The 24,591-nt window shown below is 49.8% G+C and overlaps 1 protein-coding gene across 1 annotated transcript; it reads left to right on the top strand.

The window, feature by feature from the left end:
* Positions 1-693: 693 nt before the first annotated feature.
* Positions 694-23,608, top strand: SLA2 (Src like adaptor 2). Its single transcript, XM_052651266.1, has 7 exons — positions 694-784; positions 5,295-5,394; positions 5,755-5,841; positions 7,994-8,097; positions 22,028-22,177; positions 22,915-23,047; positions 23,443-23,608. Exons 1-7 carry the CDS (start codon positions 694-696, stop codon positions 23,606-23,608), a joined length of 831 nt encoding a protein of 276 aa, XP_052507226.1.
* The last annotated feature ends 983 nt before the right edge of the window (positions 23,609-24,591 follow it).

Here is a 24,591-nt window from a genome sequence, read left to right as displayed (position 1 = left end):
GCAAGTCACCACTGTGTCATGCAGGCTCCCAGGCATCCTGCTTTGCCCTGTGATACTAGTCACTGTGTGCTCAGTGTCGCCGTAGCTTGCAAGACACACCAGCCCCCCAAGCCCCCTCAGATCCCCCTTGCCCACCTAGCTGTGGGTCCCGGTGTGCCTGGGATGAATGAACTCTGTCCTGTCATTGGCCCTTGCCCCCCAGGTGACAGAATGTGATCCCAGGTCAGGCAGTGGTTCTGAGGAACCATGGCAATGAGCAGCTAGGGCTGGGGGATTCAGGGAAAACTTCCTGGGGAGGGTGGGATACAGACAGGCCGGAAATGGGAAAAGGGTCTTCCGGCCAGTGGGAGGGGACTTCACACAGGGAAAGGCCCAGAAACATTGAATGGAGCATGGCTGCGGCATAGAAAAGATGGGATGGAAAGAAAACAAGGTCCGGTTTGCAGAAAGCCTTCAGAGGCTGGTGGGGAGGGGGGCTGGAGCCTGGTCCTGATGGGAGGGACCTCATTCCCTTGTGTCAGCCAGGAGGTCTGCAGGGCTGAGCTGGGGCAGGGCGGGGTGGAGGAGGGGTGGGCAGGAGCGGGAGGAGGCAGGGGTCTGGGCACCAGGCTTGGGGAGTCATGGCGCGTCCCCATCACAGCATCTCTCAGATTTCTCTTGGCGATGTGCTCCTGAGTGTTCTTCTGAGGAACGATGGGAAGTCAGCCCAGCAGGGGGAAAGCCCTTCCAAGTCCAAGCTTCAGCCCGTGTGTGCAAGGCCAGGATCCTGAGCCCATGCAAGCAGGTAAGCCATGGGCTCCAGGGCAGCCAGCGCCTTCCTGACCAGCCACTGCAACACAGCTTTAAGTATAAACACAGCTTCGAGCGTTCACCTCCCCATGAACCCCACAGTCAGGGTCCCTGCTCTTGCGGAGCGTACATATTAGTGGTCAGAACATTAAACCAGATAAACTAGAATATGTGAGAGGGTGACAGGAGCGAACTGGAGGGTATGATGGGCCCCAGGCGTCTCCCACGGCTTCCCTCCTCCTAACTCAGCTTATCCAGAGGCTGAGCTGCAGCTCTCAGACCAGCCCACTTCCACTGTTCTCCAAAGCTGCACTGTCCATTACCACAGCCACTAACATAATATTGCTATTTCAGTTTAGACTGAAATTAATGAAAATCAAAGATTCAGCTCCTCAGTCACACCAGCCTTATTTTAAGTGCTCACCAGCCATATGCAGCTAGTAGCTACCTTATTGGACAACACAATTATAGAACATTTCCATCAGCACAGAAAGTTCTGCTGGATGGTGATGCTGTTATCCTGAGAGGTGCTATGAAATACTTGAAGCAAAATAGAGCTATGATGCCTGGAAAAATGAGTTCATACAAGGCATAGGCTAAACCTATCATTGTTGTTTTCTAAGGCAGTCCTGACTAAAAATGTCTGTTTTTATGATGATTCAGTTCAGTGCAGTTCAGTTCAGTCGCTTAGTCGTGTCCTACTCTGCAATCCCATGGACTGCAGCACGCCAGGCTTCCCTGTCCATCACCAACTCCCAGAGCTTGCTCAAACTCATGTCCATCGAGTTGGTGATGCCATCCAACCATCCTGTCCTCTGTCATCCCCTTCTCCTCCCGCCTTGAGGCTTTCCCGGCATCAGGGTCTTTTCCAGTGAGTCAGATGATTAAGATGATTAGGCCATCAGAGTATCCTGCAGTATCTAATACTTTGATGTTAGAACTATAGCCCTAGTTTTTTCTTGTTCCATAAAACAGCCCACAAATCCTGTCTAGTATCACTTTCTGATTTGGGATTTCGATAATGCATTTGTCAGCGGCCCCCAGCGAGAGAGAGAGAACTAGCAGAGTATGTGTGTGCACACGTGTAAGAGAATTTAAGAAGTTGGCCCACGTAGTTGTGGAGTGGCCAGTCTGAAGTCTGCAAGGCAGGTCAGCAGGCTGGAGACCAGGGAGGAGCTGATGCTGCTGAATTCCAGAGTGGAGCCTGGAGGCAGGATGCTCTCTTCTTTGAAGGACATCAGCCTTTTTCTCTCAGTCTTCAACTGACTGGAGAAGATCCACTCACATTGTGGAGGGTAATTCAAAACCTACTGATTTAAATCATTGGAAAAGCCCCTGTTGCTGGGAAAGATTGAAGGCAAAGGGAGAACCGGGTGGTAGAGGATGAGATGGTTAGAGAGCATCACTGACTCGATGGCCATGAAGCTGAGCAAACTCCAGGGAGGACAAAGAGGCCTGGCGTGCTGCAGTCCACAGTGTTGCAAAGAGTTGGACACAATTTAATGACTGAACAACAACTGACTTAAATGTTAATCTCCTCTAAGGAAACAGCAGCATGGCAGCGTCCAGACACTATTTGACCCAATATCTGAGTACTGTGGGCTAGCCACTCTGACACACAAAAGTAACCATCACAGATAACAAGATTACTCTAAACCATCAGCAGTTTTAGGAGGAAGGACACAGCCACACAGTCAAACAGAAGTGGGAGCGTGCAGAGCCACAGTCTGGATGTCTGTGTTCAGCAGGTGTTGCCCCCAATCTGAAAAGTCCTCTACACTGGCGGGGGCGTCCTTTCCACTCCTCTGCCCCCATCCCCAATATCCTTTCTTTCTTTCTTTTGTTTTTTATTATTTGTATTCTTTTTTGGCCACACCGCAGAGCATGCAGGATCATCGTTCCCCGACCACAGATCAAACTCATGCCCCCTGCAGTAGAAGTCAATAGTCCTAACCACTGGACCCCCAGGGAAGGCCCAGTATCCCCCCTTCTTTAATACCAGCCTCCCCCAGTTCCCAGATCCAGGTGTTATCGACACCTGGACGCTGCAGACAGCTGGTGGGCAGGCAGCTGCCTCCTCTTTGCCACTCACTGTGCACCCAGAGTCTGGGGCCCTGCAGGAAGAGATCTGGAAACCACACAGACCTCCACCTTATTTCCTCTGAATCAAGCCACAGGCAGTGCCCCCAAGGCAGCTCTGACTCACGGCGAGGCAGCTGAGAGGGGTGACCCCCAGCAGGTGTCCTGGGGCCCTCCCTGCCTGTGGGAACAGAGGGGAAGTGGGTACCCCCCTCTCCCAGGGTCTCCAGGGGAAGGACGGGCCACAGCTGTGAACAAGGCAGGCATAGCCCCTGAGACAGGAGCTAAAGCAACCATCAGTCACAATTATGTTAGATTTTGGTGACAGTTTTAAGGGTCTCTGATTCAGAGTGTGGGCTGAGGGGCTCGTCAGGGAGGTGACATTTCATCTAATCCAAGGAGTGAAGGATGAAGATGACTCAGCCACTGGAGGGGACCCATCAGGGGGCAGCCTGTGCAACTCAGTGGCTCCTGGGGATGCAAAGCCAGGGATCCAGAAGGGAGAGGGGCGCTTCTGGCCACCTGCTTCCATTCTTGTCACAGGACACCCTCCCCAGACCTACTCGCACCGTGTATTTGAGCATCAGGCATTCCCCTGACCCGTGGGATGGCCAAGCCCCAGGGTCTGAGGACTCTAGTCTGGGGTCAACAAGGGGATCTCCATGTGGGTCTGGGAGAACATGCATGAACCAGTCCATTTCCAGAATCTCAGTCTCACTCTGTCCATGTCCTGGAGGCCCTCAGCCCCCATAAAGAGTCCAGCGCTGTGTCTGCCCCGCCCCATCCCCTGGGTCCTTGTCTGTCCTCTTCTCTCTCTGCATCACTTCCTGGGGCCCCAGCTCTGTCTAGAGGGCCTCACAGAGGCCTCTCAGGCCCTGAGGAGCATCTATGAGTTACATAAACCTTTCTTTCTGGCCCCGACTGCTTCTCATAGCTTGATGCAGAGGCCCCTACTGAGATGGGATGAGGAAGAAGGGGAGGGGGCCACTGGGGTATGGGTGAAGGGTGCTCAGTAGGATGGGATTTTTCAGTAAAAGTGGGCCTGGACAGGCATCAGGAGGTCTAGTTAGATGGGACAGGCTGGTGCCCAGTGGGATGAGGGGATGAACATCCTGTGCTAAAGATAGCTGTTTGCCTCCTGCTCTCCAACTTCAAGATTAGGCCTCAAGGCCCCTGTGTTCTCAGGACCAGTCCTGGTGGGGTGGGGTAGGTGTGGGGGTGGCGTGGCATCCTCTGTCTCTGTGACTCCCTCTTTGAACGTCAGCCTCCCAGGCAGTCTGGGCCTTTCAGAGATGTGCTGTGCAGGCCAGTCCACCCTCCCTGGGCCCAGGAGCAGTGCCCCATGGGTGGAGAAGGACTCCCAGCAGAGCACCCTGCGGAGCCTCAGTTGCTTTGCTGTGTCATGGGGCTGAATAGAGACAATGCATACAGCAGGTGTTCAGCAAGATACGGCAGGTGTGTGACTAGGACACTTGACAGAGCCATGCGCTCCTGCTGGGCGCCTGCTCTGGGCCAGGCCTGTCACAGCGGGTCTGGGACTGCACTTCTTCCGAGCGGGCAGTGCAGACTTACCCCTGTTGCTCAGGACAAAAGTCACGGGAGAACCACTCTGCCTATGTGCAGGCAGTCCAGAGTTACAGAGCCCGTCCAGATGGGTGATGTCCTGGGCTCCTCCAGGAGCCCTCACCCTCTCATGTCCCCCTCCCAGCCCCTCAAAGCTGGTCCATCTGGTAACCACCTCATCAGTGCCTTTCAGAAGCTGAGCTCAGAAATCCAGGCTAATACCTGCTTAGAACTGTCAGTTTTAAGTTTGCTGAGCAGCAGAATCCTCTATCAAAATCTCCTGTGGTGATCTGTGTAAAAATGGGGTTGTAGGGACTTCCCTGGTGGTCCAGTGGTTAAGAATCTGCCTGCCAGTGAGGGGGACATGGGTTCTATCCCAGGTCCAGAAACTAAGATCCTACATGCTACAGGGCAACTAAGCCTATGCGCCTCGGCCACTGAGCCCACGCACTCTGGAGCCCATACTCCACCCAAAGCAGCAAGAAGCCCACGCACCGCAACTAGCTGGAGAGTAGCCCCTACTCGCTGCAACTTGAGAAAGCCTGTGCACAGTGACACAGAGCCCATGCGCTGCAACAAAGACCCTGCAGCAAAGACCCTGCACAGTCAAAAAACAAAAAGGGGTTGTCGTCAGGAGCCCCACTCCCTTTGCCACACCAGTCCTCTCCCTGAGGGGCCTCAGGAGATGTCTGGGCACCCTGGGGCTCTACACAGCCCTGTGGAAAAGCATCAGACCCAGGCACCCTCTGGGAGCCCACCAGACATGCCGCCCCGGGTGCCTGTGGGAGGACTGATTGAGGAACCCAGCCGCCACCGGAACTCACGTCTGGCCCGAGGGTGACCACCTCTGTCCCTCCCTTCAGAGAGGAGCCGGGCCAAGGCCGTGGCCCTGGGCAGTTTCCCAGTGGGCGAGCAGGCAGAGCTGTCGCTGAGACTGGGCGAGCCGTTGACCATCGTCTCAGAGTAAGTCCTTCCGAGGGCACTGGGTGGGATGCTCTGTCCCTTCCCCCAATCCCTGAAGATGCACTCAGCGGGGAGGGGCTCCTTCCAGGAGAAAAGAGCATGGCCTTTGGTGCTGAGCTCACATAGGCGGGGTGTCTACAGCTTGACACTCCTGCTGGGAGAAGCAGTGGGCAGGGGCCCTGAATCAGACCACCTGCTGCCCAGGAGGTACCTGGACCGGCTGGTGCAAGGAAACCTGGGACACTCAGGTGGGACAGGTGGCCACAGGACCCAGCCTGGAGGGTCCCCGTGAATCCCCCAGGAGCACTTCCCAGGGCTTGGCCCTTCTGAGAAGGGGCCCCCTCGTCCTTCTCTCTCCAGGGATGGAGACTGGTGGACGGTGCTGTCGGACGTCTCGGGCAGAGAGTACAGCATACCCAGCGTCCACGTGGCCAGAATCTCCCATGGGTGAGTCCCCACCCCAGGCCCTGCCTCAGGGGGCTTCCTGCTGTCTCCTCCCCAAGTGTGGCTCTGTACACCCAGTCTTATCTGAGCAGAGCTGGTGTCAGCGGCCAGTCAGGCCAGGACCCTGTCCTCCAGAGGAGCTGACAACTGACTCTCTCAGGTCAGCCTGTAAGGCTTGGGAGCCCAGGGGAGAGGGCTCGTGAAGGCCTCGTGGAGATGTGGCGCCTGGTCCTTAGAGGGTGGCCAAGAATTTGGTGAGGAGGGCACGGCAACCCACTCCAGTATACTTGCCTGGAGGATCCCATGGACAGAGGAGCCTGGTAGGCTGCAGTCCATGGGGTCGCAAAGAGTCGGACACGACTGAAGGGACTAACACACACGCACACACAAGAATCTGGTGGTGGAGAATACTGAGCATCAGTGTGCCCAGGGAGCCTCCTTGGCTGGCCTTTCCAAGAGGCATTTACTTGGGAGGGCTGGACTTGGGCACACATGGTCTCTTACGAAGTATGAGCCATCTCTCACCAAGAGTAAAGGACAGATTGACTCCCGAGCAAATTCTGTGTCGAGAGAGAAAGGCAGTGAATACCCTGGAGCAAGGAACGCGTCACTGTGTGCTCTGTGACGGCCGCTCTTCAGTTCTGAGGCAAACTCCAAACTCAGGGACGGCCTTACTTTCTGAAGCTCATGGGATGCCTGGCTCTGATCCTGAGAAATGAGAACCCCTCATAGAATCAGTTCACACTGAGGCGGGGTGAAACCCACGTGGCCTGCGTGTCTCTCTGTGGCCTAGGCCTGCTGGGCAGAGTTTTGTGTCCATAGCTGACACTGAAGTTTAAACTGAGGAAACACTGACTACCTCTAAGAGTCAGTCTCCTTTCTGGCCATGACTTCATTTATAGCCTCTTTATGAAGGGATGTGTTTTATTTCCTATAAAGTTAGGCTAAGTTTGCTGCTGGCACCAAGAGAATCACAGCTTCTTATTTACTTGGGATCAGCTCAACCCTGACTCTGGCTTAGACTGTGGAATTTCACAGAATGACAGCCATTTCCATCAGATTGGCTTCTGGAGGCTTTGCTTGGGCCCCCCAGCCTGATGCTGGGAAAGATTGAAGGCAAAAAGAGAAGGGGGCGGCAGAGGATGAGATGGTTAGATGGCATCACCAACTCAATGGACATGCATTTGAGCAAACTCTGGAGATAGTGGAGGACAGAGGAGTCTGGTGGGTTACAGTCCATGGGGTCACAAAGAGTTGGACACGACTTAGCCACTAAACAACAGCAACAACCCAGGAATGACTCTGGGGACAGTGTGAAGCAGACGGACTAGTATGCCAAAAAATTCCTGCAAAACTTCCTTGAACTTTCCATGGCAATGAAGTCCCTCGTGGACATATATGGGTGAGGGATTAAATGAAGAGAGGAAGGAAGATATGGGCTCAGAATTATCAAGAATCCCAGCATTGGAAGAATGTATGGAGATCCGTGGGCTACGTAATTTTTTTCCTCAAAATTTTAGAATGTCTTGAACATTCTAGTTCCAAACTTTCGACCCACAAATAAGCTCCAATGGAAGTGAGATTTCAGTGATAATGAGTAAATGTTCACCTGCACACTGTTTGACTACACAGTTAAACTTTAAACTTCAAATGGGGGGGAGGTGGGAGCGGGGTTCGGGGTTGGGAACACGTGTACACCTGTGGCAGATTCATGTTGATGTGTGGCAAAACCAATACAATATTGTAGAGCAAAAAGAAAATAATAATAATAATAAAATAAATTTCAAATAAAATATTCACTAAAGAACAATTCTTAGAGAGGTGAAGGCTTAGAAATGTGAGTGATTGGCGTAGGGGTGCTGGGGGAACTGGGTGGGTGACAGGAGAGAATCTGGGATCACCTAACCTCCCCCCAGACCCTGGCCATTTGGGAATGAGGTCTCCAGTCAGAGGAGACTGGGGCTGACCCCATGAGATTGTCCTCTGAGGGCCCTGGAGCCAGGACCAGGACACAGCGGCGGGGCCTGAGAGACCCTGAGGCCAGCTCTCCATGGGACAGTTGGAATTGTAGGTCCACAGAGGCAGGAGAGGCTCCAGTAGGGTCTTGGCCCACCCCCCCCCAGGCTGACCCCCGACCATCTCTCCCCACCCCCAGGTGGCTGTATGAGGGCCTGAGCCGGGAGAAAGCTGAGGAACTGCTGCTGCTGCCTGGGAACCACGGAGGGGCCTTCCTCATCCGGGAGAGCCAGACCAGGAGAGGTGGGTAAGCTCAGCGCCACCCTGGGCCCGTCCCTGTTGTGCCAAGAGCCAGGTGTGGTGTGCCTCGGGGGTGGCGGTAGGAGGCCAGGAGTGAAGGGCTGGAGACTGGCCCCGGAGCTGGGCGGCCTGACTGACTGGCCACATGCTGCGGCCTTGAGGCCCACCAGCAGCGGGGAAAGCGGCCTCCCCTGGTGGCTCCAGATGCAGGGGCCCGGGGCTTGATCCCGGTTGGGGAGCCAGTCTCCACATGCCACAGCTAAAGATCCCATGTGCTGCATCTGGGACCCGGTGCAGCCACATAAATAAATGAAAATATTTTAAAAAAAAAAAGAGGCAATGACCTGCATTTCGAAAAGTGGGTGTGAATGCCCACAGAAGGGATCCAGGCTCAGCCAACGCTTTGGCAACCAGGACTTACTACATAGTCATAGGAGAGTGCAGTCATTCCCTGCCTTGACCAGCAATGATTTCTCCTCCCCAAGACACAACAGGATCCTGATCTCTTGGCAAAATGTTAACAAGTTGACAAGGTCTCTGTGCTTTCGGTCATTAGCCAGTTGGAGCCAGAGAACCTACCAGGAGTCACCTCATGACCCTCCTCTCTTTGCTGTGCAGATGGGGAAACAGAAGCCCACAGAGGGATAGAGACCTGTCACACTGCACATCCAAATGGGGCCTCTCCCACCCCAGGTTCAGGGCCTTTGCAAACAAAACATGAAGTCAAGTCTGTCTCTGATACCCTTGCTTACTCTCTCAACTGCAGCCGGGCGTCCCTTATGGCAGGAATGAGAGGAACAGTGTTCACGTTTATGTTAGGCCCTTTAATTGCCTTCACACAACCCTGTTGCAGGGGCAGGGATTATACTTTCAATGTTCCCATTTTACAGATGAGGAAACTGAGACTTTTAGAGAAGAGAAATGGTTTGCCTAGGGAGACACAGATAATAAGTGCAGAGCTGGCATTCAAACCCAGCTGAGGTTCATCTTACTTCAGACCCCCAAGAGAGGCCCACCTGTGATGATAATGGTGATTCATTGCAACCTCAGGGATGGAAATTGCCCTCTGCGCTTGCCCTAAACTGAACTAACTCTGACGCATCGTCAGGGGCGTACTCAGTGCTCTACTCAAGTCTCCCTCCTGGGGCTCCTTCCAGCACCTCTTTGCCTCTCCTTTCCTTTCTTTGGGAGCCCCCTCCCCACTCTACCTCTCCCCAGCCCCTTCTGCTGGTTTCCAGAAAGTACCAGCATCACCCCCTCACACACACCAGTAGGCTGACCAAGGGTCGGGGGCTGGCTCGAGTGCAGTAGCTACAAACAGGAAACCATAGCGGTGCTGTTGGGGGCAGGGGTGCTGCAGACCAGGCCCCAGTGAGCTTGAGAAGCCACAGGAAGTGCTCCAGTGCTCAGCTGCCCCACCCCCACTCCTTCTCTGGCCTGGTTGAACCCCAAGAGCTTAGTGACCGGAACTTATTGCCACTCTGCCCCCTTTCTAAGAAGGTACCAGGAGGAACCAGTGGAGAAATAAGGGAGAAAGCAGAGAAGAATCCATAGGGTCTTTTTTTTTTCCTTCTGGTTTTATTGAGACATAACTGATATCCAGCACTGTATAAGTTTAAGATGTAAAGGGAAAAAAAAAAAAAGATGTAAAGGATCCATAAGATCTCTAAGGATCCACAAAACTGCTGGTATTAAGGTTAGATTTGACTCTAAGGTTTCCCACAGCAACGCCAGAAGGGATTAGTACAGAAGGCAGCTCTCATCAAAAAAGAAAGAAAATTGCTAATTCTACAGGAAAGGCAGCAGTTTCCCAATACTAATTTTTGATCTCTCGTCTGGGGCTTCCTTTTGGAGAATGCTTGTCAAGAAAATGGGTCACGACCCATTTGTGGGTCAAGAAATCAGGTTAATTCGGTGGTTATAGACCAGTGGGTCTCAAACCTGGGTGGCCATCAGAATCACCTGGAGGGTTTATCAGACCAAAGACCTGGTCCAGGCAGTTCTGATTTGGTAAGTCTGGGGCCTGAGAGTTTGCCTGTCCAAGTTTGCAGTTGATGCTTGCTGCTGCTAGTCTGGGGACCACACTTTAAGACCTAGACCCTAATGGGCTTCCCAGGTGGCTCAGTGGTAAAGAACCCGCCTGCAAATGCAGGAGGTGCAAGAGATATAGGTTCGATCCCTGGATCAGGAAGATCCCCTGGAGTAGGAGACAGCAACCCACTCCAGTATTCTTGCCTGGAATATCCCATGGACAGAGGAGCATGGTGGGGTACAGTCCAGGGGATCACAAAGAATCAGACACGACTGATCTAGATACCTTGGCTATGTATTGGAATCATCTGGGGGAGATCTATAAATTACTGATGCCTGCCCTCCACCCCCAGAGTTACTGATTTAATTGGTCAGGGGTGTGGCCTGGGCCCTGGAAGCTATAAAAGCCCCCTAACCCCCCAACCCTGGGTGATTCTGATGTGCAGCCAAGGTTGAGACTCATTAAGCTGGTGAATCTGGACTGGTGAGTGTTTAAAGTGAAATACAGTTGAAACATTAGGGTGCCTCACTGGGGTTGGGGAAAATACTACTTCATCAAACTTTTGTTTTCAGTCATTTTAACTGTGTCCTGGGTCACAATGTAAAATTTCGTGCTGTGGTTTGTGGTCAAAAAAAAGTTTGACACTAAAGCTGTAGGGGCCCAAGTGACGCCATAGGATGGTGGTTCTGAGACCCGAGTGTACAGGAATCGTCAGGGAAACATCTTGCCAGCGTGTTCCTGGGCCCCACCGCAGACCTGCCGAATAGGACTGTGGGGCACAAGGTCAGAAATCTGCTTCCGTCATAAGCTCTCCGGCTGCTTCTCCTGTTCTTTTAAGTTGGAAAACACAGTTCCAGTCTAGGGAACCCAAAATCAAGTAATGAGAGACAGCGTCTTTCATGTTTCATAATGCATCTTGTCGTCTATAACGGTAATTAACTGTTGACTGAGTGGGTGAGACCAGGATCAGCTTTTCTTTGGCCCGAGGTGCGGATGTACCTCTGGGAGGGAAATTCTACAGGGGCTTTGAGTCTGTGGATGGACCAAGGAGGAAGTCCTGGGGCACTGAGCTCCCAAGAACACAACTCAGGGCCTGGTGTCGGGAGGGGAAGAGGCCTCTACATCTTCCTAAGAGTCCTTCTGGCGTACCTTGTGTTTTAGGGAGCCGTGGCAGGGTCCAAGTCAGGCTGAAAATCTTGGTCTGAGGAGGGGCTCGAAGGGCTTCTGGAGGTCCCAGGACTGTTCCAGAGGTCAGCGCCAGGACCAGACCCCAAGAGCACCACCCTCTTACCTTCCTACTGTCCTACGGTGTGTTGATACTCTATTGAGCATAAGAGATTGATGAGCCTCCCTGAGGGGCTCACCTTTGTGCGTTCTGTCAGCTGATAAGCATCTTCTCTGAGTCAGGCCTGCTAAATTGTGGTTCCTGCCCTCAGGCTCCAGACAATAGAGGGGCCAAGGTGCAGCATCCTCCAGGCTCTTAGCTTCTCTGAGGTCTCAGTGGAAGTTCAGAGCTTTTAGTCTAAACCCTCACACTACTGTGGACCCCTCCCCTCCTCCTGGCATCATCGTCAGAACACCTGGGAAAACACGTGCCTGACCCCACAGGTCACTGCAGGCCAGCCTGTGACATAGGCCAAGCCTGCCTGAGCTTCCTGCAACCCCAGTACCTTGCCTTTTCCCCCATGGGTCTCCCAATGGCCCTGCACCAGACGCAGCTCCCACAGCCTGGCTTCCGGCCCACTGCCTACCAAAATGCTCCATGAACAAACACTCCTTGTTCTTTCCATTGCTGCACCCCTGCACACAAGCCTCCCTCGGCCTGGAGAGCCCCCTCCTCCGTTTTTCCACTTGGCCAACTCCTACTCATCCTTCACAACCCATTGCAATGTCATGTCCCCAGGCTGTTTTCCGCCTCTTGCTCTCAATTTCCATAGCTACCTGAAACAACCTCTTCTGTAGCCGCAACACATTTATTTCTTAAAACAAAGTCAGGTGTGTGGTCTAAGAGCAGGGGAGCTAAACGTAAGGATGAGGACCATAAAGGAAAATTCTGGCTGAGGCATGTGCCTCACAGAACGTGCCCCAGAGAACGAAGTTCTGATTACTTGTGTCCGGGGCTCACGCAGTGCCAGCTCCTGCTCAACAGATATTTACTGGATAAATGGATGAGTGAATGAGTGCATGTATGTACGTTGAGGGGAAGAGAGAGGGTGAAGAACCGGGGTAGGGTAGACTGCCCCTTCACACCGTCTGTGCTCAGCAGTTGGAGTACAAATGGTGGCAAGAACTCCTAGGGTCTGCTTTTGTCACGCCTGTGTGTTCATCACTGAAATTCAGTAATTCACTCAGCAAATATTGCATGGTGACTGTGCCAGCCGCTGTTGTAAGTGGTGGGGATTCAACAACAGAAAAAGCAAAATACCTGCCCACAGTTTGGTTGGCAGCATGAATAGTGAACAAGTAGTCATTAAGCGTCTAATCATGGCAAGTGCTCTGGAGTAGGAAATGGCAACCCACTCCAGTGTTCTTGCCTGGAAAATTCCATGGACAAAGGAGCCTGGCGGGCTGCAGTCCATGGGGTCGCAGAGTCAGACACGTCTGAGCACGCACAGCAGCCCGGCAAGTGCCACAAAGGAACAATAAAGCAGCAGTTAGGAGGAACCAAGTAAACAGGAGCATCCTCTGCGGGAGGCAGGTGTGTGCCGGGAGCAGATTCAAGGTCACCAAAAGTCGGGTCACACAAGGTGTGGCCAGGGTGAGGGCTTCCGATTAATTTTAAATGTGACAGGGAGGGTTCTAAGCAGGGGAGTGACATGATCTGATCCCTATACTGGGCAAGGAGAGGATCTGGCAGGGGATGAGGCGAAAGTGGGAAGCCACAGTAAGAAGTGGTTGGTTTCCAGATTTGTTCTGAGCGTAGCCAGTACATTCAGGTTTTTCTGTAGGGCTGGAAGGGAGATTAAGAGAGAATGGAAGCTCTGAGGGATGATGCTGGGGTTAGGAGCTTAGTAATGGGTGAATCGTGCTGCTGTTTTCTGAGATGGGAAGATGGTGGGCAAATAAATTAGAACCATCCCTTGTGAGACTCACCATTGGTTATATGATGGGTGGAGTAGTGTTGAGGGAGAGCTGGGGCTTCTCCCAGGCAGAGAATGAGCTCTGGAGAGTTGTCTGAGTAGGAACTGAGTTGTAAAAGGAAGACTGGTGTTGACTCAGGTGGAAGAGTGTTCCATATAAAGGGAAAAATGTGAGCCAAGAGGCAGAGAATGGATCAGGAGTATTGGATGCTTGCTATATGCCAGACCCTGTTGAATGTTTTCTCTACTTTACCATCTGAATCCTTGTGGCAATCTCCTGACACAGGGACAATTCTGATCCCCCTTTATAGATGCAGAAACAAATCTGAGAGGTCAAATAATGTCTTAGAGTTAGGTAGGGTTATAGTATGCAGGGGTGTTATAGGGTGTGACTCTATGGGATGTGAACCCAGAAAGTCCAAGTTTAAAAGATGTCCTAAAGCTGAGAGGCAGCAGTAGATATTTGGGACTGGCTGCAGCGTGCAGTGAGGTGGGACGGCAGGGTACCAGGCACACAGAGCGGTCGCAGATGCCTTGGGAGGAGGCCTGTCCCCACATGGGGTTGACAGAGCTTATTATCTCTGAGTCTACCCGTCAGGTCCTCAGTGTGGCTGTGAGGACCCTTCCTGGTTCTGGTAACTGTGGTGACAGTGGCCGAGATGGGGTGGCTGGAGAACCAGGCCCCATAGAGGAACTTGGTCACTTCGTTCAGCTCACTGGTTGGCCTCCAGAGACTATTTTCAGATATGTAGTCCTTTCCCAACCAGAGAACTTTTTCAGGGTGACAACACAGCTCCAGAAGAGAGACTTCTCCTTTTTTAAAAAAAGCTTGGTTACTTTTGGCTGCTCTGGGTCTTCATGGCTGTGAAGACTTTCTCTCGTGGTGGTGAGCAGGGGCCACTCTCTGTCGCAGTGCTCGGCTTCTCGTCGCAGTGGCTTCTCTCGTCGCAGAGCACAGGCTCTAAGTGAGCAGCCCTCGGTGCTTGCAGCACAGGGGCTCAGCAGCTCTGGGGCGTGTGGAATCTTCCCTGACCAGGGGTTGAACCGGTGTCCCCTGCACTGGCAGGCGGACTTTCAGCTGCTGGACCACCAGGGAAGCCCCAGAAGAGATTCTTAAAGATACAAAGTCAAGGTGTCTCCAGGGTCAAGTAGAAGACGAAGGAAAGGAAGCAGGGACCCTACTCCATACTTCTCAAAGTATACTGACTTCGTAGCCTGTAGCCTTGCTAAATTTGCTTATTAGTTCTAGTAGCTTTTTTGGAGGTTCCTTAGGATTTTCTACATATATGATCCCACATTATCTGTAAATAGTTTAATTATTTTCCAACTCATAGAACTTTCATTTTTTTTTCTTGATTGCACTCGCTACGACCTCTAGTATATAACAAGTAAAGTTGTAGGAACATACTTGCTCTGTTCTTAATCTTAGAAGGAAAAGTTTAGTCTTTCCCATTAAGTATGATGTTACTTATAGATTTTTCACAGATCCTCTAGGTCAGATTACAAGGACGTACCCTTCTGTGATAGCAGTATAGTTCCCCAATAATGTCTAGGTCCTAATTCCTGAAACCAGCGAGTGTGAATTACCTTACATTGCAAGAGAGAGTTTGTTGATGTGACTAAGGGTTTTGAGATGGGGAGATTATGGTGGATTATCCAGATGAGCCCAATGAAATCACAAGGGTCTTTACAAGAGGGAGGCAAGAGGGTAGGAATAAAGATGGAATAAGGGGCCATGAACTAAGGAATGCTGGTGGCTTCTAGAAACTGAAAAGCCAAAGAAAGGGGTTCTCCTCTAGAGGCTGCAGAAGACATACAGGCTTGCTGATACCTTGATTTTTGTTTAGTGAAACCCATTTCAGATTTTTGACCCCCAGCATTGTAAAATAATCCACCCTTGTTGTTTTAAACCTCTAAATATATGGTAACTTGTTACAGCAGCCACAGGAAACTATTACACCTTCTATCTGTAGTTTTAGTTTTAAAAAAATCATAATTGAACTGTGTCAAATTATTTTTCTACATTTCTCCAGGTGATTGTTTCCCTCCCACTCCCTTTATTCTACTGATATAGTGAGTTAACAATGATGTTCAGTTTTTAAATCAACTTGTATTTCTGGGATAAAGTCAATTTAGTCATATTGTGTTATCGTTTTTATGTATTGCTGGGTACAGTTTGCTAACAGTGTGTTAAGGATTTTTTTGTCTATATATATGTGTATATGTATATATATATATATGTTATATTGCTATAGTTTTCTCATAACGTTTTTGTCTGGTTTTTATAGCAAGTTAATTGGTGATCTCATAAAATGAGTAGGAAAATGCTGCCTTCTCTATTTTAAGAGAATTTGTATAAACTTGAAATTATTTCTTATTAAATGTTTGATAGGACTCACAAGTGAAGCCATCTGGGCCCAGAGTCGTCTTTGCAGCAAGTTTTAAAATTATGAATTCAACTTCTGCAAATAGATATAGGTCTATGCAAATTTTCTATTTCTTGCATCAGTGTTGGTAATTTGTGTCGTTTAAGGATTTGTCCATTTCATCCAGGCTGTAGAATTTATTGGCATAGAGTTGTTCATGCCCTTACCCTTTTAATGTGTGTAGGATCTATTCTGTGGTGATGTCCCCTCTTCCTGATGTTGGCAATGTGTGTGTGTGGTTTTTTCCTTTTTTTCTTGATCAATCTAGCTCGAGGTTTATCAATTTTATCAATCTTTTCGAAGAATCAGCATTTGATTTTTCTCTATTGTTTCCTATTTTTTTTATTTCTGCTTTATTTCCTTCTACAAAAATTTACTTTTTCCAGCTTTTTAAGGTAGAAACTTTATTTTATGCCTTTCTTTTCCTCAAATGTGAGGTTAAAGCTACAAGTGTACTTTTAAGTCCTGATTTAGCTGAGCTCACAAATTTTTCTTTGGTTAAAAATATTTTCTAGTTTTGCTTGTAATTTCCTCAATCTCTGGGTTATTTCCAAGTATCTGGGAATTTTCCACATATGTTTTTGTTATTAATTTATAACTTAATTGTTGTAGTCAGAAAACATACCTTTAATTATTTCGGTACTTTTAAATTTGTTTTTATGGCCCAGTCTACAGTCTGCCTTGAATATTCCATGTGCACTTGTTGGGTCCAGTGTTTGTTAATTAAGCCAAATGGGCTGATTACATTGTTCAACTATTCTATTTCCCTACTGATTTTCTATCCTATCAAGTACTGAGAGAGGAGTATTGAAATCTCCAGTTATGATTATGGACATCTCTTTCTTCTGTTAATACTCTCGGCTTTGCTTCTGTATCTTTAATCTCTGTGATTGAGTGCATGCAAATGCAGGACATCCTCTTATCTCTGATAATATTGTTGGTCCGGAATTCTACTTTTCTGATATTAATATAATCACTCCAGCCACCCTATGATTAATGTTTGCATGATACATATTTTTCATCTTTTACTTTTAGTCTATGTTTTAATAGTCAAAATGTGTTTATCAAGTAGTTGTATTGTTTTTTAAATATATATTTATTTATTTGGCTGCATAGGGTCTTAGTTGCGGCATGTGGGATCTGGTTCCCCGACCAAGAATCGAACCCAGGCCCCCTACATTAGGAGCTCAGAGTCTTAGCCTCTGGACCACCAGGGAAGTCCCAAGTAGTTGTATTTTTAAAATACAGTTTGAAAAATCTCTGCCTTTTAATGGAGGATTTAGACCACTTCCTCCAAGTAAAAGCTTCCTAAAACCAAGCAGTGCCTGTGGTTTGGGAAATTCCCTCCTGCATACGTTGGCATTCCACAGGGAAAGGTTAAGTGACAGGGCCACGGCCTCTTCTTCCAGGTTCTCTGTGCCAGTCTTCTCATCTATAAAGTGGGGATAATTGTACCTACCTTATAGGGTGGTTATGAGAATTATATCCCATATAAAAGGTGCATAGTAAGCACTCAATAAATGAAAGCTACAGATAGCTTTAGATCCTTCAGTTCAGTTCAGTTCAGTAACTCAGTCGTGTCCGACTGTTTGTGACCCCATGAATTGCAGCACGCCGGGCCTCCCTGTCCATCACCAACTCCCGGAGTTCACTCAGACTCACATCCATCAAGTCCGTGATGCCATCCAGCCATCTCATCCTGGGTCGTCCCCTTCTCCTCCTGCCCTCAATCCCTCCCAGCATCAGAGTCTTTTCCAGTGAGTCAACTCTTCACATCAGGTGGCCAAAGTACTGGAGTTTCAGCTTTAGCATCATTCCTTCCAAAGAAATCCCAGGGTTGATCTCCCTCAGAATGGACTGGTTGGATCTCCTTGCAGTCCAAGGGACTCTCAAGAGTCTTCTCCAACACCACAGTTCAGAAGCATCAATTCTTCGGCACTCAGCCTTCTTCACAGTCCAACTCTCACGTCCAAACATGACCACTGGAAAAACCATAGCCTTGACTAGACGGACCTTAGTCGGCAAAGTAATGTCTCTGCTTTTTAATATGCTATCTAGGTTGGTCATAACTTTTCTTCCAAGGAGTAAGTGTCTTTTAATTTCATGGCTGCAGTCACCATCTGCAGTGATTTTGGAGCCCCCCAAAATAATGTCTGACACTGTTTCCACTGTTTCTCCATCTATTTCCCATGAAGTGTTGGGACCGGTTGCCATGATCTTAGTTTTCTGAATGTTGAGCTTTAAGCCAACTTTTTCACTGTCCTCTTTCACTTTCATCAAGAGGCTTTTTAGCTTCTCTTCACTTTCTGCCATAAGGGTGGTGTCATCTGCATATCTGAGGTGATTGATATTTCTCCTGGCAATCTTGATTCCAGCTTGTGTTTCTTCCAGTCCAGCATATTTCATGATGTACTCTGCATATGAGTTAAATAAGCAGGGTGACAATATACAGCCTTGACGCACTCCTTTTCCTATTTGGAACCAGTCTGTTGTTCCATGTCCAGTCCTAACTGTTGCTTCCTGACCTGCATACAGATTTCTCAAGAGGCAGGTCAGGTGGTCTGGTATTCCCATCTCTTGAAGAATTTTCCACAGTTTATTGTGATCCACACAGTCAAAGGCTTTGGCATAGTCAATAAAGCAGAAATGGATGTTTTTCTGGAACTCTCTTGCTTTTTCAATGATCCAGTGGATGTTGGCAGTTTGATCTCTGGTTCCTCTGCCTTTTCTAAAACCAGCTTGAACATCAGGAAGTTCACGGTTCACATATTGTTGAAGCCTGGCTTGGAGAATTTTGAGCGTTATTTTACTAGCGTGTGAGATGAGTGCAATTGTTCGGTAGCTTGAGCATTCTTTGGCATTGCCTTTCTTTGGGATTGGAATGAAAACTGACTTTTCCAGTCCTGTGGCCACTGCTGAGTTTTCCAAATTTGCTGGCATATGGAGTGCAGCACTTTCACAGCATCATCTTTGAGGATGTGAAGTAGCTCAACTGGAATTCCATCACCTCCACTAGCTTTGTTCGTAGTGATGCTTTCTAAGGCCCACTTGACTTCACATTCCAGGATGTCTGACTCTAGATGAGTGATCACACCATCGTGATTATCTGGGTCATGAAGATCTTTTTTGTACAGTTCTTCTGTGTATTCTTGCCACCTCTTCTTAATATCTTCTGCTTCTGTTAGGTCCATACCATTTCTGTCCTTTATTGAGCCTATCTTTGCATGAAATGTTCCCTTGGTATCTCTAATTTTCTTGAAGAGATCTCTAGTCTTTCCCATTCTGTTGTTTTCCTCTATTTCTTTGCATTGATCGCTGAAGAAGGCCTTCTTATCTCTTCTTGCTATTCTTTGGAACTCTGCATTCATATGCTCATATCTTTCCTTTGCTCCTTTGCTTTTCGCTTCTCTTCTTTCACAGCTATTTGTAAGGCCTCCCCATTTTGCTTTTTTGCATTTCTTTTCCATGGGGATGGTCTTGATCCCTGTCTCCTGTACAATGTCACGAACCTCATTCCATAGTTCATCAGGCACTCTATGTATCAGATCTAGGCCCTTAAATCTATTTCTCACTTCCACTGTATAATCATAAGGGATTTGATTTAGGTCATACCTAAATGGTCTAGCGGTTTTCCCTACTTTCTTCAATTTAAGTCTGAATTTGGCAGTAAGGAGTTCATGATCTGAGCCACAGTCAGCTCCCGGTCTTGTTTTTGCTGACTGTATAGAGCTTCTCCATCTTTGGCTGCAAAGAATATAATCAATCTGATTTCAGTGTTGACCGTCTGGTGATGTCCATGTGTAGAGTCTTCTCTTGTGTTGTTGGAAGAGGGTGTTTGCTATGACCAGTGCATTTTCTTGGCAAAACTGTATTAGTCTTTGCCCTGCTTACATAGTAATAATAAATTACCATTATACCACTAAAAAACCCTCTTCCTGTTTCGCTTTAAAAAAATTTTTTTATTTATCTATTTTTGACTGATCTGGGTCTTCATTGCTGCACATGGGCTTTCTCTAGCTGTGGATGCTCTTCATTGTGGTGTGTGGGCTTGTCATTGTGGTGGCTTCTCGCAGAACACAGGCTGTAGGCAGGCGGCGTCAGAAGCTGCAGCATGTGGCTCAGCAGCTGCAGCTCCTGGGCTGTGGAGCACAGGCTCAGTAGTTGTGGCCCACAGGCTTAGTCGCCCCTCGGCATGTGGGATCTTCCCGGATCGGGGGTCAAATTCATGTCTCCTGCAACGGCAGGGAGATTCTTTACCACTGAGCCACCAGGGGAGCCCCCCTTTCACTTTGATGAAGTGTTGACTGAAGAAATGAATCCCATGTTAAAGTTATACAGAGCTCTCATATGTATCCTCATCTGCTGAAAATTACTATTCTAGGCCTGACTTTATATAGTTACAATTTTATATAGTCCTTTTTTTCTCTATTTTTCAACCTTGGCCAGTTATCTGTGTTTTGTTGAAACCTATCATCTGTATACTTTAAACATTTGCATTTTCATTTCATATAAATTATATCTCAATGAAGTTTATTTTAAAAACTAAAACAGGCAATTCCCTGGTGGCCCAGTGGTTAGGATTCTGGGCTTTCACTGCTATGGCCCAGCTTCACTCCCTGGTCTGGGAACTGATATCCCACAAGCCACATGGTATGACCAAAACTACCAGTTCAGTTCAGTTCAGTCGCTCAGTCGTGTCCAGCTCTTTGCGACCCCATAAACCGCAGCACGCCAGGCCTCCCTGTCCATCACCAACTCCCGAAGTTTACCCAAACTCATGTCCATCGAGTCGGTGATGCCATCCAGCCATCTCATCCTCTGTCGTCCCCTTCTCCTCCTACCCCCGATCCCTCCCAGAATCAGGGTCTTTTCCAACGAGTCAACTCTTCGCATGAGGTGGCCAAAGGACTGGAGTTTCAGCCTCAGCATCAGTCCTTCCAATGAACACCGAGGACTGGTCTCCTTTAGGATGCACCACGCGCCCCTAGAAAAAACACTGGAAAAATTCTGTCTCTTGCATCAGTGTATATAACCTTCATGCATGAAGCTCCAGTACTTTGGCCGCCTGACGCAAAGAGCCACCTCATTGGAAAAGACCCTGATGTGGGGAAAGATTGAAAACAAAAGGAGAAGAGGGGAGCAGAGGACAAGATGGTTATATATCTGACTCGGTGGACGTGAATCACTGACTCAATGGCCATGAATTTGAGCAGACTCCAGGAGAGAGCGGAGGACACCGGAGCCTGGCATGCTACAGTCCATGGGGTCACAAAGAGTCGGACACGACTTAGTGACTGGACAACAGCGATAGGTTACAGACTAATAAAAGCAACACCCATATGCCCACCTTTCAGTGTAGGGGGGAAACTGTGCGCCGTTGCCTTTGAAGCCCCCTGCCTGCTTCACTGTGTTGATCAGTTTCTTTTCTTCCTAGCTTTGCCACGCATGCAATATAGTCAATATAGTCTCGGCTGCCTCTGAGCTTTATATAAATAGAAATCATACTGAACGTATGCTCCTGTGACTGCTCATTATTTTAAACATTCACCTATGCTTGTGTGCATGGTGGTTATTAACTTTTACTGAAGAATAGTGGGGCTTCCCTGGTGCCTCGGATTGCAAAGAATCTGCCTGTAACACAGGAGACCTGGGTTTGACTCCAGCATCAGGAAGATCCCCTGGAAAAGGAAATGGCAACCCACTTCAGTATTCTTGCCTGGAAAATTCCATGGACACAAAAGCCTGGAGGCCAATAGTCCATGGGGTGGGTCACAAAGAGTCGGACACTACTGAGCGACTACCACTGTCACTGAATAGTGTTACTTTCTAGAATCCGCCGTTCTCTTGAGTGCATATGGGCTCTTTGCAGTCTGGGGCTTTTCTGAACAATGCTGCTCTGAATATTTTTGGTTTTGTATTGGCAAGGGATCATGCTGGGATGGAACCACTGGGTTGTGAGGTAAGGGCACGTTCAACTCAACTAGTTAATGCCAGCTGTTTCCAAAGTGGCTTATACTGACTTACCTTTCCACAAACAGGCTAAGAATTCCTTTTTCTCCGCATCCTTGCTGACATCTACTGATCACGTTCTAAAACACTTCTGTGCACTTGGGTCTTTATAATAACAGCCAACACTTAATGCTCACTTCAGCTGTGGCAGGCCCTGTTCTGAGCACTCTGTGTGCCTGATCTCATCTTATCCTCACGAGAGCCCTAGCTGTTACGAATGTGTTGTTATTTGCGAACAAGAGAGCAAGGCTTTATCTTTCCTCTCTGCCTCCCCTTCTGAGCCTGGTGGCCGCTCTCTGTGGCCATTTCACATGTTCCTTCTCCCATCCTGGGCAGGGCTGGGTCCCAGCACGGCCTTAGTCCTACCCAGAGCCTTTCCTCCTCAGGCTGTTACTCCCTGTCGGTCCGCCTCAGCCGCCCTGCCTCCTGGGACCGGATCAGACACTACAGGATCCAGCGCCTCGACAATGGTTGGCTGTACATCTCACCACGCCTCACCTTCCCCTCGCTCCTGGCCCTGGTGGACCATTACTCCGGTACGGCTGCCCCCCCGCCTCCTGTGAGAGTAGATGGGGATTTGGGCTTTGGGGGCAGTCAGTCATCTCTTGGACACTTTACCTGCTGGAGGATATCCAGACAGAAGAGGGACCGCCCCTTTCTCCATGCCAGTCCCTGTGCCAAATAACGCAGCCTGGGAGCCCCGGCTTCACCTCACACCAGCAGACCCACTCAGATGTCCTGCGGGGGTGTGGGCCAGAACCTCACCCAGCACTGTGGTTCTGAGTCACGGTCCCCCACGGCTGGCACGGTTCTCTCCGCAGGAATTAGGCCCACAGCTGTTGTTACTGTGGAATTTAGTCAGTTCGTAGCATCTTCTGGTGCCTGTCCTATAACAGCACAGTGTCAGAGGCAGAGAGGAAAGACCACTGCTGAGAAAACTGATCAGGGAGTTTCTGGACAGCTGTTCCAGGCAGCAGATACCAACCGAACAAGTGGAGACTGATCATTCTTTAGCTTTCTTCTTTCCAAAGCACTTTCCTAATCAGAAAACTGGGGCTCAAAGAGGTCCCTCAACTTACCCAAAAATCACACAGTAAATTAAGTCTCCCTAGTTAGCCCAGAATCTTTGACTGCATCTCAGCTTCCAGATGAACAGTTTGGGGCTCCCAATCCCACTAGCTAAGTGTGGAAGGCTGTCAGGGTGAGGGTGGTTGGTTGGCGAGGGAAGCAGGGCTGGAGTCAGCCAGGTCAAAGGTCTAGGTCTCTTCCTCAGAGCTGGCGGATGACATCTGCTGCCTCCTCAAGGAGCCCTGTGCCCTGCGGAGGGCTGGCCCACTCCCTGGCAAGGCCATACCCCCACCTGTGACTGTGCAGGCGACACCACTCAACTGGAAAGAGCTGGACAGGTGAGGGGGTCCTGGAATGGGAAGTGGAACAAAGAGAAGGACCCACCCCTGGGAACCTGGACTGGGGGCGTCACCTTCAGGGACACCTGGGAGCCACTAAGCATCCTCTGAACTCAGAGGCCAGCCCAGGCTCAGCGGGTCTGCCGGGGGGACCAACAGGTATGCCAAAGAGGGCACGGATACTGGGCATGCCTGGACACCAAGGTGGCCAGGGTGGAAGGGCAGACAAGATGGGATACCACAGAGTACCAGCCCTGAGTGAGGTCAAGCAGGAGTCTGATCTAACAGGGAATAGGAAACCAGGGGGTTTTCAGCAGGTTCTGAGAGCAGGGACTGTGTGGCAGGGGCGGGGAGGAGGCTGAAGCTCCCGACCCAGCTCTGTCCCTTCTCCACAGCTCCCTCCTGTTCTCTGAAGCATCTGCCACAGGGGAGGCATCCCTCCTCAGTGAGGGGCTCCGGGAGGCCCTGAACTCCTACATCAGCCTGACTGAGGACACCTCCTTGGATGAGGCCAAGGCCGAAAGCAGACGGCAAAAGGGGAACCAAGGCTGCAGCACCTAGGGCCCCATCTCAGCTCAGCCTGAGCGAGCACCCGAGGCAAGGCTGCACGGAGGGGGAGGCAGGGCTGGGACACAGAGGCACATCCAGGGTCCCACCAGTATCCTCTGTTCCTTCCCCTCTTAGTCCTAAGAAATCACTTAACCTCCTCCTGGCACGATGACTTGGCCTGCAACCTCTAGTTCAAGTCTAGAGCAGTTAAGAACAGGGCCAGGACTCCAAAAAGAGACCAGATGTCCCCTGGGGTCTGACCCAGTCAGTTCCTGAGTTTGGGATTTCCAGTGTCATCTCCTGCCTGTCCAGAGTCATTTTCCATCCCACAACTCCTCCCACAAGGTAGAAAACCACCACCAGCATCAAGGCGGAAAAAGTAACTATTTAAAGAAAACTGACCACACCTCTTAAGGTGGACTGTGGCCTGAACAGGAAAGCAGAGGGGATAGGTGGCTTAAACAGCAGCAGAACCTGCGCTGGCCAGCTCCCACCTGACCGCCATGCCAAGAGCAAGGCCTCTGACAGTCCAGGTCTTCCACATCCCCATTAAGCCCCTTCTCTGGACAGTCCTAGCTCTCAGGTCTGTTTCATTGTGTGGCTCATCCTTTGAACCTGACTATGCTTTTCTGGCTACAGCAGCCTTGCCACCTTGTGGCCAAATGCAAAATGACACCATCTGAGCCCAGCACACTGAGGCGAGGTTATAGTCACATTCCCTGGGCAGGGGCATCAGAGGGTGGTGAGCCCTCGCTCCACAAAGTCAAGGCCACTGCCGGTACCAACTCCAGTCCTCCATTTCCCTGCTGCCCATGAAAGGAAAGGGGACTGGCTGAAGCTGCTAAGTGAGCAGAGAGAAGAGGGAAGAAGGAAGGGGAGGAGAGGCCACCGCCTCTACTGCCCTACTGGGTTCTGAAGCTAGAGTGGAGGTGGGAACGGCTTTACCAGTATCATCAACAGGGTCTCAATTAAAGATCTGATTTATTCAAGTATCT

This window comes from Budorcas taxicolor, chromosome 13 (genome assembly GCF_023091745.1).
Source record: "Budorcas taxicolor isolate Tak-1 chromosome 13, Takin1.1, whole genome shotgun sequence".
Taxonomy (NCBI): Eukaryota; Metazoa; Chordata; class Mammalia; order Artiodactyla; family Bovidae; genus Budorcas; species Budorcas taxicolor.
This window is presented reverse-complemented; position numbering and strand designations above follow the sequence as displayed.

What these genes read in the sequence shown, in the direction of transcription:
- SLA2 (XM_052651266.1), top strand. Translation starts at nt 694, where the DNA reads ATGGGAAGTCAGCCCAGCAGGGGGAAAGCCCTTCCAAGTCCAAGCTTC. An exon ending in CCGTTGACCATCGTCTCAGA is followed by an intron (nt 5,395 to 5,754) that starts GTAAGTCCTTCC and finishes TTCTCTCTCCAG; the next exon opens with GGATGGAGACTGGTGGACGG. An exon ending in AACTGGAAAGAGCTGGACAG is followed by an intron (nt 23,048 to 23,442) that starts GTGAGGGGGTCC and finishes CCTTCTCCACAG; the next exon opens with CTCCCTCCTGTTCTCTGAAG.